This window comes from Rhododendron vialii, chromosome 10a, assembly GCF_030253575.1.
Source record: "Rhododendron vialii isolate Sample 1 chromosome 10a, ASM3025357v1".
NCBI classification, from domain to species: domain Eukaryota; kingdom Viridiplantae; phylum Streptophyta; class Magnoliopsida; order Ericales; family Ericaceae; genus Rhododendron; species Rhododendron vialii.
In genome coordinates this window covers 12,544,792-12,559,779 of record NC_080566.1, presented here as the reverse complement: position 1 = coordinate 12,559,779, position 14,988 = coordinate 12,544,792, and the positions used below count along the sequence as shown (strand labels likewise).

The following is a 14,988-nucleotide window of genomic DNA, read 5'->3' as shown; positions in this document are numbered from 1 at the left end:
ATTTCCAACAATCTCGACCATTGAAACCACTCATAAGAAAACCATGAACTACCTCAAGCGCTCCCCAACGTGCCAGTTGGATCTAGGGAATTACAAGTCTTGTTGATTACGTACTACATAAGAATCTGAAATAACGGGAAAACATAGATAAAGTATATTTGTTGATTAAAAAAAAATAAAAAACAAGACAAAGAACTTAAAAGCTGCTGATTCCCAAAAGTTCTTCACGTTACCCATTGCAAAATCTACGTACATTGTAGTCAACTCCTCTACCCATTCGCCGGATCAAAATCCTGTCTGGAGTGCCAAATAAAAAGGCTAATTAAGGCCTCGTTCCGAAACGTAAAAAAAGTACTTATTTTTTAATAAGGCAATTTCAAGTTAAAAAATAATAGGTTTATTGAAATTTAAAAATGTGTAATATGGATCTTGTTTGAAAGATCTCAATGAGATCTTTAATACGGTGTAAAAAAAATCGAAAAATTATTTTTCATTTTCATTATTTTTAAGTTTAAAAATGTGAAATAAGTACTTATTTTTTAAGAAGATGTTCTGAAACGGACTCTAAGTGTATTTTGTTTTCATTTAAATTTTTTTCGCATTAATAAGTTTTGTGTTAATTTTTTAATTATAAATTATTGATTTATCTCGACGAAAGATATATAAAACGTAAAAATATATGAACACCTTATTAAAAGAAAATGCTATTATTTCAAATGAACGCCAAACTTGAGAGGAATTCAACACTAACGGCAGCTAATGAAACTTTGATTCTCTGTCTCTCCGTACACTCTGTCCCTCCAGCCGGACTTTTTTTTAATAAGTAAATAATTATATTAATAAATGCATTAAGGAAATGCCCTCCATATATATTGTCTTCTCCACTGGGGAGATGGATCCCCATCCCTAGAGACGATCCTAATCCCCATTCTCCAAGCCTTTGACCCTTTTGTTTATTGATCACTTCACTACCCATTTGGAATTGTTTTTTCCGTCTCCTCTTTTCTTTCACCTGAGGAAAGTTTTTCCTGCTTTTATAGTTGTAAATTTCCCTATTATATAGGAGAAATTTTAAAATGACATCTGAACTTTCACCCAAATGTCACAAAAACATTTGAACTTAAGTTTATTTCAATTAAACATCTGAACTTACAAAATTCCCAAATCTTGGCCCTTGCTGTTATAATTCATCCAATTTGTTCACAAAAGTGATGACGTTGCATATTTCTCCCGTTAAGTGCCCCAATTGCACATAATAGGAAGTCTAAAATATACATACAATCAAAACCCCTCTCCCCTCTTTCCCTTCTTTCTCTCTCTCTCATCTCTCTTGCAAATCCAGAACAAAAACCCATAAACTCGTAAACCCATAACCAAATCGATCACCCATAAACCAAATCGATCAAAATTGAAAGAAAATTGGCAACAACGCCCGTCTCAGCATCCATTGATGGCCCCGTCCTCAGTCATTAACAAGCGCCTCCGCCTCCCCCTTTCCGCCGCTCCCATCGATGAACCTCGCAGGTGAGTTTGAGTTTGCAGGCAAGTTTTCCGCTCCGCCACTCCTCTGTTTACCGGTGGGAAGGTTGGAAATTTTCAAATAAAGCAGATACTAGTCTTAGGAGGATTTGGCTTGCTATTCTAGTTGCTGTCATTTGGTGATGGTGATTACACGTGAGTGACGCGAAGTTTGGGCTCGGGTTTTGGATTTTTTCCCTTTCCCATGAGATATGATTAAAGGATTTATTCATTTCTCATTTACACATATCCTATGGGAACAAAAAGAGATTAAAATGAGAAAACCTAACAAATATGAGAGAGAGAGAGAGAGAGAGAGAGAGAGAGAGAGAGAGAGAGAGAGAGGGGTGGGAGAAGGGAAAGAGAGGGGAGGAGTTTTGATTATGTGTATCTTTTAGACTTCCTATCCTGTGCAATTGGGGCACTCAACGGGAGAAATATGCCACATCATCACTTTTGTGAACAAATTGGATGGAGTATAATGGCAAGGGCCTAGATTTGGGGATTTTATAAGTCTAAGTGTTTAATTGAAAAAAATTTAAGTTTATGTGTTTCTATGATATTTGAGTGAAAGTTCAGGTGCCATTTTGAAAATTTTCCTATTATATACTCCCTCCGTCCCAAAAAGATTTTTCATCACTTATATCTTTCAATCTATAATATTTTTCATAAGTTTAAAAACTTTATATAATAGAATTAATCGAGAACTATCAAACAAGATTCATATTGCATATTTTTTAAGATCCATATTGAAAGATATAAGGAGTTGAAATTGACACGGATATCAAAAATTGACATCCAATTTGGGACGGAGGGAGTATATATTCTCAGGCAAATCTAACAAACAGTCAACTGATAGCCTTCATCTCTTTCCCCTACCAACTCTCTAGAATTACTCATTCAGAAAATGGGTATGGGTAGAGTGACTGAAACAGTTACGAAAATGGAGAAATTCATAGGCCCGAGCAAACCCATTTTCATAGGGGTAGCAGGGGTGGCTCTGTTAATGCTGCTTTTGAGTTTCTCACCTTCCACTAGTTTTCCCAACATGTTTGACATGTCAAAGATGACGATGTCGCCGGAAAAAGACGGCGAAGCTACGAAAGATTGCACCACCGTGAGTGATCAAGGCCTTGACCTGGGCCACGACCCGGCCGACCCAACGTTCTACGACGACCCTTCATTCAGCTACTCCATTGGGACCCCGTTAACAAACTGGGACGAGAAGAGACAAAAGTGGCTCTATCACCACCCCTCCTTGGCCGCCGCCGCGGGAGGAGGAGTACTCAACCGTGTCGTCGTCGTGACGGGCTCGCAGCCCCCGCCGTGCGAGAACCCGGTCGGGGACGCCCTCCTGCTGCGGCTGTTCAAGAACAAGGTCGACTACTGCAGAATCCAGGGCCACGACATCTTCTACAACAACGCGTTCCTCCACCGGGAGATGACGTCGGTGTGGGCGAAGCTGCCGCCGGTGAGGGCGGCGATGGTGGCCCACCCGGAGGCCGAGTGGGTCTTGTGGCTCGACTCCGACGCCGTCGTGACGGACATGGAGTTCAAGTTACCCTTCGAAAAGTACGGAAATCACAACTTTGTCATTAGCGGATGGGAAAACTTGATTTACGAGAAGAGAAGCTGGTTGGGTCTGAACACAGGAATCTTCTTGATCAGAAACTGTCAATGGTCGATTGATTTCATCGAAACTTGGGCGTCGCTGGGCCCCGCGAATCCGAATCACGATGAACTGAAGGAAATCATAAGGGGGACTCTGACGGATAAAGAATTCCCGGGTGACGAGCAATCGGCTTTGGTTTACTTGATGTTGAAAGAGAAGAAGAAATGGGGGGAAAAGGTTTATATAGAGAATGGGTACAGTTTTAATGGGTACTGGGTGGTAATAGTTGATGGGTACGAGAAGATTGAGGAGATGTATAGGGCGGTGGAAGCGGCGGCGAGTGGGTTGAGGCGGCGGCGGGGGGAGGCGGTGAGCGGGTGGTATGGGGAGATGAGGGAGGTTTATTTGAATGGAACTCGGGACGGTGGGATTGGTGGGTGGAGGCGGCCGTTTACTACGCATTTTACGGGGTGTCAGCCGTGTAGCGGGCAGCACAACCCGATTTACGGGGGTGAGAGTTGCTGGAATGGGATGGAGAGGGCGTTGAATTTCGCGGATAATCAGGTGCTTCGGAACTACGGTTTTGTGCACGATGGTTTGGGGAATTCTTCGTTTGTGTCTCCTTTGCAATTTGATTCTCCGTCATGATTGAGTCCCGTTTTGCTTTCTTAATAAATCTTATTTTTTAAAAAGAAGGTAATTTTAAACTCAAATATAACGAAAATTAAAAATGAAATTTCTTATTTTTTTGCATCGTTTAATACATGATTCATATTGATAGGAAAATTATTTGCGTAAACACATGATTTTTAAACTTCAAATTATCTTCATTTTCTAAAAGTTCATTTTTTAAGAAACCAGAACGGGGCCTAATTATTCATGGACGAAAAATGCAAGATGGGTTTGGATTGATGTCAATTTGGGTATTCGACCCGACTGTTCAATTGTGGTCCAATCTATTGTGTCTCGAAAATTTTTGTGCCTTTGTGCCAACTTGTTTTCCAGCCTTTGAATTGTGTAAATTTTGTTTAGATCCCGTTCCGCTTTTTTCCAAAATCTTCTTTTTTCAAAAAGAAGGTAATTTTAAACTCAAATATAACGAAAATGAAAAATAAATTTTCAAATTTTTTTGCACTGTTTAAAATATCTCAATGAGATCTATCAAACAAAATCCATATTGATAGAAAAATTATTTGCGTAAATACATAATTTTTGACTTTGAAATTACCTTGTTTTTCTTAAACTTCATTTTTAAAAAAAGTGGAACGGTCTTTAATGTTGTAGGATAAAATGCTTACCATCTTTACCAAAACCCGCAGGCAGTGGTAAATGTGTAACTTTATATCCTTTTACCAAAGCATAACAGGCTTCAAGCGCCACGGTTCGACTCTCGTGGACATGATACTGGTTCGCGACCAACAAATATTTTAAATCCAACGATTCAAAAATCCTCGCAACAGAGGCAAAAGAATTTTCGACATTGTTGTTTAGATTCCGAGCATATGGGTCTCGCAAAAAGTACAGTTGAGTGCACGATTGTTAGTACTACATGAGGCGACCACATTTGTCATATTTAGGCTTCATTGTTTTGGACTTAACTTAAATTTGAATTTTTTTATTTAAATTTTCTTTGTTTTCGTTAGTTTTGCATCAAATTTTTTTAGGTTATTGATTCATTTCGACAAGAGGAATCGAAAAAATAAAATTTTGACATTTTTACCTAAGTATTTTAAGAAATAACCACTTTTTTGGATTACGTGATTATGCAAGCCATGCATTTGGGTGTGGCTGCGAGAGGGAGCCTTGGGGGCATTGTCTATTCCTTGAGAAACGGGAGAAACGGGTCAGAACAAGCGAAAGGCCAATATAAACCCAACTGCCAACTGTAGCCACTGCCGCTCCTTCTTGTAGCTCCATTTAATTGGATCGATCTACCTCCTTTCTAAACTCCTATCAATCTCAAATCCAAACCCACCATAAGACCTCTCAAATTCATATCTCAATCATTCTTGAATTTGATGCTAGAAGATGTTGAATTATATCTGTTCAAAGAAAAATGTTACAGGCAGTAGTTGGAGAGCGTAAAGGATGGGAGTATAGTGTATGTTAGAAGATGTTTCAGTAATTAGATGTCATGAGCCATAGACTCCTCGGTGTGACAAGTTATGTTGCAGGACAAAAAGGGTAGATTAGGAGTTGGTGATCATGTGTAGTAGCAATCTCGTAGGCGTGATCGTAAAGACTTTGGGTTTTCGGCATATCCCGTCGAGACCAAAAGCCGTAGCCTCTACATCCCCACTAAAGACCAGAGGAACATAATTGAACGTCGCAGGAGGACAAAATTCGAGAGTACATGGAGACCTCTTGACCATCGAAACCACTCACGAGTAAGCCATGAATCACTCAGCAACTACCTCAGTGCTCCCCCACGTGCCAACAGGATCTAGGGCAATTTTTCCCGTTTCCCGATAAACATGGGAAACCATTTACAGGTCTTGTTGATTAAAAAAGAAGCTAAAATAACGAAAACAAATAGATAAAGTACTTCTTGATAAAATAAAAATAAAAACAAGATAAAGAACTTCAAAGCTTCTAATTCCCAAAAGTCCTTCACGTTACCATTTAATTTGCACAATCTACGTGCATTTTAGTCAACTCCTCTGTCCGTTCGCCGCGCGAATTAAAATCTTGTCTGGAGTGCCTAATAAAAAAACTGAATTAATTTTTTTGTTTTTATTTAAAAAATTTCCCCGTTAGTAAGTTTTACATTAATTTTTTTAATTATAAATTATTGGTTCATTTAAAGAGTTCTATTTGTCTTCTTCACCGGGTAGATGGATCCCCATTTGTTTATTGACCACATCACTACCCTTCGAAATAATTCCCTCTTATATTAAGTTTTTCCTGCTTTTATAGTTGTAAATAATTCCCTCTTATATTCTCAGGCAAATCTGATGAACAGTCAACTGATAGCCTTCATCTCTTTCCCCTATTCCTATTCCTATTAAGGTATCAATTACAACTCTCTAGAATTACTCATTCAGAAAATGGGTATGGGCAGAGTGACTGAAACAGTTGCGAAAATGGAGAAATTCATAGGCCCGAGCAAACCCATTTTCATAGGCGTAGCAGGGGCGGCTCTGTTAATGCTGCTTTTGAGTTTCTCAGCTTCCACTAGTTTTCCCAACATGTTTGACGTGTCAAAGATGACGATATCGCCGGAAAAAGACGGCGCAGCTATGAAAGATTGCACAACCGTGAGTGATCAAGGCCTTAGCCTGGGCCACGACCCGGCAGACCAAACGTTCTACGATGACCCGACGCTGAGTTATGAGATAGGGAATCCAGGCAAGAACTGGGATGAGAAGAGAAGAGAATGGCTGAAGCATCATCCGTCGTTTGCCACGGGAGTAGAGGACAGGGTTTTCGTGTTGACCGGATCGCAGCCGTCGCCGTGCAAGAATCCAATCGGAGATCATTTGAACTTGAGGCTTTTCAAGAACAAGGTGGATTACTGCCGGATCCACGGCTACGACATCTTTTACAACAACGCGTTTATACACCCGAAAATGGTCAATTGGTGGATCAAAATAGCCGTGCTTCGGCCAATGATGTTGGCCCACCCGGAGGCTGAGTGGATCTTTTGGGTTGACTCGGATGCAGTAATTACTGATATGGATTTTAAGCTGCCATTGGAGAAGTATAAGAATCATAACTTCGTGGTGCCCGGAGGGTCCGACTTGGTCTATGACAAGAAGAGTTGGGGCGGGCTTAACGCTGGGGTGTTTTATATTCGAAACTGTCAATGGTCGATGGAGTTTATGGAAGCGTGGGCCGAGATGGGCCCCCAAACTCCAAACTACGAAAAGTGGGGTCAGATCCAAATGGAAGCGCTTAGTGACAAAAAACACCAGGATTCTGATGATCAGTCCGCTCTGGTTTATTTGCTATTGACAGAGAAGGAGAAATGGGGGATTAAGGTTTACATAGAGAATATGTACGACTTAAGTGGGTATTGGGGCTACCTTGTCGATTCATTCGATAATATTACTGAAAACTACGCGAGGATAGAGAAAGGGGTGACAGAGTTGAGAAGACGACATGCGGAGAAGGTGAGCGAGCATTATGCAGCCTTGATGAGGGTCGCGGTTATCAACCAAGGCAGCGTTGGAGGTGGACGAAAGCGGCCGTTTATCACGCATTTTACGGCGTGTAGGCATTGTAGTGGGTTGCACTGGGGGTACACTGCTGAGCAATGCTATGGTGGGATGGAAAAGGCTTTGAATTTCGCTGATAATCAAGTGCTTCGCAACTACGGTTTTGTGCGCCCGGACCTAATGAATACCTCCGTTCTCAGCCCTCTGCCCTTTGGTTTCTCGTCTTACAACAAAGAGAAATAGAAAGTGCGTCACACGAATCTTGTTGATGTAGAACACGTAAAGGCCAATTCCATGATCAGCTGGATCGAGCTAAGCCTTGGAAGCCCAAACAGTGTTTACTTTTAGATTATGCAATTTGACAAAATTCGGACGAGCTCGGAATAGGCTCAAACTTGGTGGGCTGATGTATTTTTGCGTTCCGGTCGAGGCTCACCACCCTAAGTTTGTGAGCCTTGGTGTATTTCGGCCTAATTCCTTCGTTTAGGCCTTCAATTACGTTATTTTGCTGTTTTAAGAAAAATTTGTTTCGTTAATAACTCATAGTCCATAATTCCTTTTAAGTTGATTCATTTTGGGAAAGTTTTGTTTTTCTTTCCCTTTTTCAATTTTAGGAAAAAACCCAAATTCTGGAACTTTTTATTTTCCAAGTTTATTTTTAGGGTTTCGGCCTATATAAGGGATTGTAAGCTAGAGTTTATGGAGTTTTTTTACCAATAATATTGCAGAGTTTCTCTATTTCTTCCTTGTGCGCAAGGTTTGCGTTGCAACGAGTTGTTTATCTAGTTTGAACTAATACGCTAACTAATCTCTCGTGAATTCCGCTGCATCACTTGTTTTGCTCATGTTAAATTAAACATGATTAGAAAATACTCTTTTGATATTGTTTTAGTTGGAATTCTGTTTCTTTGATTTCTCGAATTTCTAAAACACATACGATTCATTTGAAAGATTACTTTATTTCTACATGCTTAACTTCCTTTAATTTGGCAAATAGAAATACTTTGAAGTATTTCTATTTTCCCAAATGTTTGCTAGTTTGATAGTCAATTTTTGTGTTAAATATTTATCTTAACGAGCATAATAAAATGTAAAATAATTATGACCAAAAGTTAGAAAACTTTTACTGAACACATAGATAATCCAAAATGACTAGTTCATGTGAATTATTTTGTCTTCTTGGAATTTGTAGTGAGTTTCGTTGGCATTTTTTAAGTTCCCTGTGTACTACGAGTTCAAAAAATGAAAACTTTGACAAAAAATAAAGCTACACTAACTAGGAAAAGATGTCACTAATTTAAATAACTTGTATTATTGTGCGTTCAAACTCCACCATGTTAAACTGCACTGTCCCCCACCTTATTCTCCTACACCACATTGTTGTGCCCAACACGAAATTGAGAATATAATAGACCGATAAGCGATAAACAAGAACACAAGATTTACGTGGTTCCGCTCAAGTACAAAGCAAGAATGGACTCCACGGGGAGAAGAGCGAGAGAGAATTCACTATAAACGGGGAGAGAAAATAAAAGCCGACCATACCCGTAACTCTCATTGAAGCACCAAACATATATTTAGGACAAATCTCTGATGGAAACCAAGAGAGAGACACAAACCCTCAGTGGAACCCTAAGAGATGAACAAAACTTTAATATCTAAGACCTTGATCAAAAGAACATAATCCTAGCAGCCCATACATAGAGGACCAAAAAATCGGACAAAACCCTAAATTGCGTATAACTCTCTTCGTTTGTCCAGACGAGACCTCCTCTGGTCGGGATCAGACTTGCTGGGACAAAACTGGATGGACCAGCTTCGTTCGTCCGAACAGATGTGGCTCCTCCCGTCCGAACGTTGTTGGCTGCAACCAACAAATTCAAGGCAAATCACGACACTCATGTTAAGCATGCATGATTAGAAACTTCTCTTTTGAATTTTTAGCTAGTTGGAATGATCAGTCTCTTTGGTTTCTTGAAGTTCCAGAACCCGCGTGATTCATCTCAAGGATTGCATGCAATATTTCTACATGCTTTACTTAATTGCTTTGACCTAACTTTTTTAATTTGAATTTTGACTATATATTTTCTCAAATGTATGCTAGTTTGATACTAGTAAATTTGTCGATTTAAACATTCATCCTTAATGAGCAGAAACTAAAAAGTGAAACAATTATGCCCAGAAGTTAGAAAAATATTTACTAATTAAACACACAAATAAACAAAAATGAACAGATTTTTTCAATCATTTTGTTTTCTTTGAATTTGTTGTCATAAGTTTTGGGAGCCCAGTGATTGAGCATATTCTCCACAAGTCAAACCAAGCCATCAGAGCTTAAAGTTGCAACAAAGTGTCTAGATAACCAGCCAACGGTTAGTCCAGTAGGTACATTTTTTGTGTGTATTGGCTACCTTTTAGTTCAACAATGAGGAGAAGTGCTTAGACAATCAATCCAGTACTAGTCTATTATATATGCACATCCACTCCAAAGCAAAAACTGTGGTAAAGTGTCTAGATAACTAGGCAATGGCTAACCCATGAGCCATACTCTTCGGTGCGCCAAGTTTTGTTGATGGAGAAAAAAGGTGGAGGAGGGGACGATCATGTGTAGCAATGATCTCATAGGCGTGATCGCAAAGAATTTGGATTTTCGGCATATCCCGTCGAGACCAAAAGCCATAGTCTCTACATCCCTAATGAATGCCAGAGGAACATAGTTGAGCGTATAGCAAGAAGGCAAAGTTCGAGAGTGCATGGATCACATGATCCTCTTGACCATCGAAACCACTGAGGAGTAAACCATGAATCACTAGCAACTACCTCAGCGCTCCCCAACGTGCCGATTGGATCTAGGGCAATTTTTCACGTTACCCGATCAACATGGGAAACCATTTACAGGTCTTGTTGATTAAAAAATAAGCTAAAATAACGAAAACAAATAGATACAGTACTTGTTGATAAATAAGAAAAAAAGATAAACAACTTAACAGCTACTGAATCCCAGAAGTCCTTCACGTTACCATTTGCACAATCTACGTGCATTCTAGTCAACTCCACTACCCGTTTGCCGGATCAAAATCCTGTCTAGAGCGTCTAATAAAAAAATTGAATTACTACCTCCGTCCTAAAATATTTGGGCTTTTTTGATATCGACGTCGTTCTTTAAAATCTAATATCTTCTGATATGAATATCTAAAATTATGGAATATAAAGCTTGTTTGATAGTTCTCGATTAAATCTATAATACAAAGTTTTTAAAATTATGAAAAATATCATAAATCGTGAGGGGAATGACTTCGGTGTCCCCGGTCATTTTTTGGAACACCGTAACTTTTTGCATAGCAAAACTATTATGAGTATAACCAAAACCCATTACAAGCCTAACAGAACCATAGCAATGCATAACCAAAACTATAGCAAGACATAACTTATTTGTTATGCGTTGGTTGGGTTTAGTTACGCCTTGGTTGGTTTTTTGGATATTCCTTGGTTATGCCTTGTTTGGGTTCTGTTATGCTTGTAATTAATTTTAGTTATGCTCCTAATGGTAAAGTTATGCCAAAAATTACAGTATCCTCAAAATAACCGGAGACACCATAGCATCAATGGTGAGATATAAGAGTTTAGAGAACGGGAGTAATTTTTTGTTTTAATTTGAATTTTTTTCGCATTTGAAAGTTTTGTGTTAATTTTTTTTATAAAATTATTGATTTATCTCGACGAAAAAAATCTAAAAAGTAAAAATATATGAACGGAGGGAGTAATTCTATTGTCTCTTCTTAACTCGGGAGATAGGATCCCCATCCCTAGAGACGATCCTGATCCGCATTCTTAAGCCTTTGGCCCTTTTGTTTATTGATCATATTTCTACCCATTTGGAATTTGTTTTTTCCGTCTCCTCTTTTCTTTCCTCATATCTATCTGAGGAAAGTTTTTCCTGCTTTTACAGTTGCAAATAATTCCCTCTTATATTCTCACTTCTCAGGCAAATCTGATAAACAGTCCACTGATAGCCTTCATCTCTTTCCCCTACCGATTCAGAAAATCGGTATGGGCAGAGTAACAAAAACAGTTGCGAAAATCATAGGCCCGAGCAAACCCATTTTCATATGCGTAGCAGGGGTGGCTCTGGTAATGCTGCTTTTGAGTTTCTCACCTTCCACTAGTTTTCCCAACATGTTTGACGTGTCAAAGATGACGATATCGCAGGAAAAAGATGGCGCAGCTACGAAAGATTGCACAACCGTACTGAGTGATCAAGGCCTCAACCTGGGCCACGACCCAGTCGACCAGACGTTCTACGACGACCCGACGCTGAGTTATGAGATAGGGAATCCAGGCAAGAACTGGGATGAGAAGAGAAGAGAGTGGCTGAAGTATCATCCGTCGTTTGCCACGGGAGTAGAGGACCGGGTTTTCGTGTTGACCGGATCGCAGCCGTCGCCGTGCAAGAATCCAATCGGAGATCATTTGAACTTGAGGCTTTTCAAGAACAAGGTGGATTACTGCCGGATCCACGGCTACGACATCTTCTACAACAACGCGTTTATGCACCCGAAAATGGTCAATTGGTGGATCAAAATACCCGTGCTTCGGCCAACAATGTTGGCCCACCCAGAGGCTGAGTGGATCTTTTGGGTTGACTCAGATGCTGTATTTACTGATATGGATTTTAAGCTGCCATTGGATAAGTATAAGGATTATAACTTCGTGGTGCACGGGTGGTCCTACTTGGTCTATGAGAAGAAGAGTTGGGGCGGGGTTAACGCTGGGGTGTTTTTGATCCGCAATTGTCAATGGTCGATGGAGTTTATGGAGGCGTGGGCCGAGATGGGCCCACAGACTCCAAACTATGAAAATTGGGGTCAAATTCAGATATCAGCGCTTAGTGACAAAAAACACCCAGATTCTGATGACCAGTCAGCTTTGGTTTATTTGCTATTGAAAAGGAAGGAGACGTGGGGTAATAAGATTTACATAGAGAGTGAGTATGAATTAAATGGGTATTGGGGCAGCTTCGTTGACTCGTTCGATAATATTAGTGACAGCTATGCGAGGATAGAGAAAGGGGTGGCGGAGTTGCAGAGACGACATGCGGAGAAGGTGAGTGAGCACTATGCGGCCGTGATGAGGGAGGCGGTTATCAGCCTGGGCGGCGATGGTGGGGGAGCAAAGCGGCCGTTCATCACGCATTTTACGGCATGTAGGCCGTGTAGTGGGATGCACTGGGGGTACACTGCTGAGCAATGCTACGGTGGGATGGAAAAGGTTCTGAATTTCGCTGATAATCAGGTGCTTCGCAACTACGGTTTCGTGCGCCCGGACCTAATGAACACCTCCTCCCTCAGCCCTCTGCCCTTTGGTTCCTCGTCTTACATCAAAGAGAAATAGAAAGTGCGTCAAACGTATCTTGTTTCGCTCATGTTGTGCATGGTTAGAAAATACTCTTTCGATTGTTCCATTCGGAATTATGTTTTTTTGGTTTCTCAAATTTCTAGAACCCGCTCGGTACGTTTATCTGAAGGATTACACTATTTCTACATGCTTGACTTCCTTTGGCCTATCTTTTTTACCTTGAAGTATTTCTATTTTTCCAAAAGTTTGCTAGTTTTGATAATCAATTTTCGGGTTAAACATTTATCTTAATTAACGAGCATAAACTAAAGAGTAGAATAATTATAACCACAGTTCTTGCTTTATGCAATGCTGACAGGGTGGGTTCATCCAAATATTAATCTTGAGAATCCGGATGAAGGCTGCAATCTTGGAATATCAATCAAAAGTTAAAGCTAATACTCACATCACTATCGATATTGGAATTCTTTGTACACTTCTTGAGCCGGAGATGTCTTCATTTTTGGGGGCAAAAGCCAAGCACGGAACAAACCCCTGAAATTATCAAGTGATAAAGAACATACGTTATGTATTTTATTTGACACAACCAGTCTCTGTTGTGCTTTTCGTATAGGTTTCATCGTGATCTTAAAAATGTGATCTGAACCTTTCAGTTTGTTCGACCCGTTGAGGGTATCATGCCAGTAAAATACAACACTGATCGTATATCGATAGTCACATAATGTAGACATGTTTGTCTTGACATTTACAAGATTGTATTAGTCATGACTTTTTTTCCGGATAAACTTATTTCATCTATAATATAAATCAGAGTGGTTTCTTATAAAATGTCTAGGTATACTAACTGTCACGTCCTCGATTTTAAACATAAATGTATAAATTAGTTCAATAAAGGATCCTCGTATAAACTAGATAATACCCAAAATGCATTTGCCACCTGTTAAATTACAAACAAGTCCCCAAGTTGAACAGAAATACATCCTTGGTACCGTAGCCCAAATTAATTTCGATACAAGTGCAACATGTTTAGAATATTACAACTTATAGTCAAAAGATAATACAAGAGTTAGATTAGTTAGGCCATCCACAGTGGTATAATCAAAAAATGATAACCAAAAGTTGACACATCAGCTTTTGATTATTCACTTAAGGGGTTGCTAAGCTTAAAGCTTTACTATGGTCACTTCTAGTCCATAATCAAAATATGGTCCACTACAATTTCATTCTCTCTCCTCCCTTGTTTTTCGTCATTCACTTCCCTCCATTTACGTTTTTTATGAGTTAAAATATATCGATTTCCTCTCTTAATTTTGAAAAAGAAATCGGTGACTTCCTTCCCTCCTATTATGATTTTTTCCTCTCTTTTTTTTTTTTTTTTTGGGGGGGGGGGGGGGGGGGGGGGGGGGGGGGGAGAAACAAGAAAGAATAGTAAAACACCTTAATCCGGCGACGATGGATTGAATTGTAGATGATCGAGAGATATGAGTTTCACTTTTGGAGGAAAAGAAAGAGAAATAGTTTGTTGGCGAAGTGAAAAATATATAGAGTAGTGAAAAAGCTTGGCTACATAAAATTTTTATTCTTCAATTTTATTTTTTTAACCAAAAAAAAAAAAAAGAGTGGGCGAAGAAGGAAAGAAGAAAATACTAGTTGAAACACGTGTGTATACAAATTTTAGAACTAGTTAACTTATGTGGTGTAGGATCCACAAATTTTGATTATTGAAAAAGGTTGTTAGTTTTGGTTATTCAAAGCCCAAAATTTGATTATTTCTAAAGATGTTGCTAAGTTTGATTATACCATTGTGAGTAATCTTTTGTACCAACATTGTTAACTTTAAAAACAATTGGCATTTGATTATACCACTGTGGATGGCCTTACAAGCCATCTTTAATCAAAAGCAATCCCATTTCAAAGAAGAGAGAGTAACTAAGTCATGTTAGCTTCCAAAAGTCTTCGTTTCTAGAAACACAATGTCGTACAACCTATTGCCCTGCGTTCGAACCTGAAAAGAAGGATTTTGCTAAGCTACACTAACCCAGTAGGAAATTCTTTACAAAATCTATATGCAATGAGATGATGAGTATGAACACAGCAAATTAAATTAGATATTAAATCCCAAACGGATGCACGTCAACTCCCACTATGAGTGTCATAACATTCTCGTACACACACACGCATATACACCTTTTCCAACGAACCTCCACCCCTTGCGACATTGTGTATCTATCCCTCGCGACACAATATACCCCACCCCTTGCGACATTGTGTATCCACCCCTCGCAACACAACATACTCCACAATCACTTCACATCGACAACCACCCAATCATCGCAATCAACACTA

The 14,988-nt window shown here is 39.5% G+C and overlaps 3 protein-coding genes across 3 annotated transcripts; all 3 read left to right on the top strand.

Annotated features, from left to right (window-relative positions):
* The first annotated feature begins 2,347 nt into the window (after positions 1-2,347).
* LOC131303504 (putative glycosyltransferase 7) lies at positions 2,348-3,778 on the top strand. Its single transcript, XM_058330393.1, has one exon. It carries the CDS (start codon positions 2,426-2,428, stop codon positions 3,776-3,778), a length of 1,353 nt encoding a protein of 450 aa, XP_058186376.1. The 5' UTR covers positions 2,348-2,425.
* A 2,297-nt stretch (positions 3,779-6,075) lies between these two features.
* LOC131303503 (galactomannan galactosyltransferase 1-like) lies at positions 6,076-7,600 on the top strand. Its single transcript, XM_058330392.1, has one exon. It carries the CDS (start codon positions 6,178-6,180, stop codon positions 7,528-7,530), a length of 1,353 nt encoding a protein of 450 aa, XP_058186375.1. The 5' UTR covers positions 6,076-6,177; the 3' UTR covers positions 7,531-7,600.
* A 3,554-nt stretch (positions 7,601-11,154) lies between these two features.
* Positions 11,155-12,829, top strand: LOC131303502 (galactomannan galactosyltransferase 1-like). Its single transcript, XM_058330391.1, has one exon. The coding sequence runs from the start codon at positions 11,338-11,340 to the stop codon at positions 12,676-12,678; it is 1,341 nt and encodes a 446-aa protein (XP_058186374.1). The 5' UTR covers positions 11,155-11,337; the 3' UTR covers positions 12,679-12,829.
* Positions 12,830-14,988: the final 2,159 nt, after the last annotated feature.

Coding starts and splice junctions, on each gene's coding strand:
- LOC131303503 (XM_058330392.1), top strand. CDS start 6,178: ATGGGTATGGGCAGAGTGACTGAAACAGTTGCGAAAATGGAGAAATTC.
- LOC131303502 (XM_058330391.1), top strand. CDS start 11,338: ATGGGCAGAGTAACAAAAACAGTTGCGAAAATCATAGGCCCGAGCAAA.
- LOC131303504 (XM_058330393.1), top strand. CDS start 2,426: ATGGGTATGGGTAGAGTGACTGAAACAGTTACGAAAATGGAGAAATTC.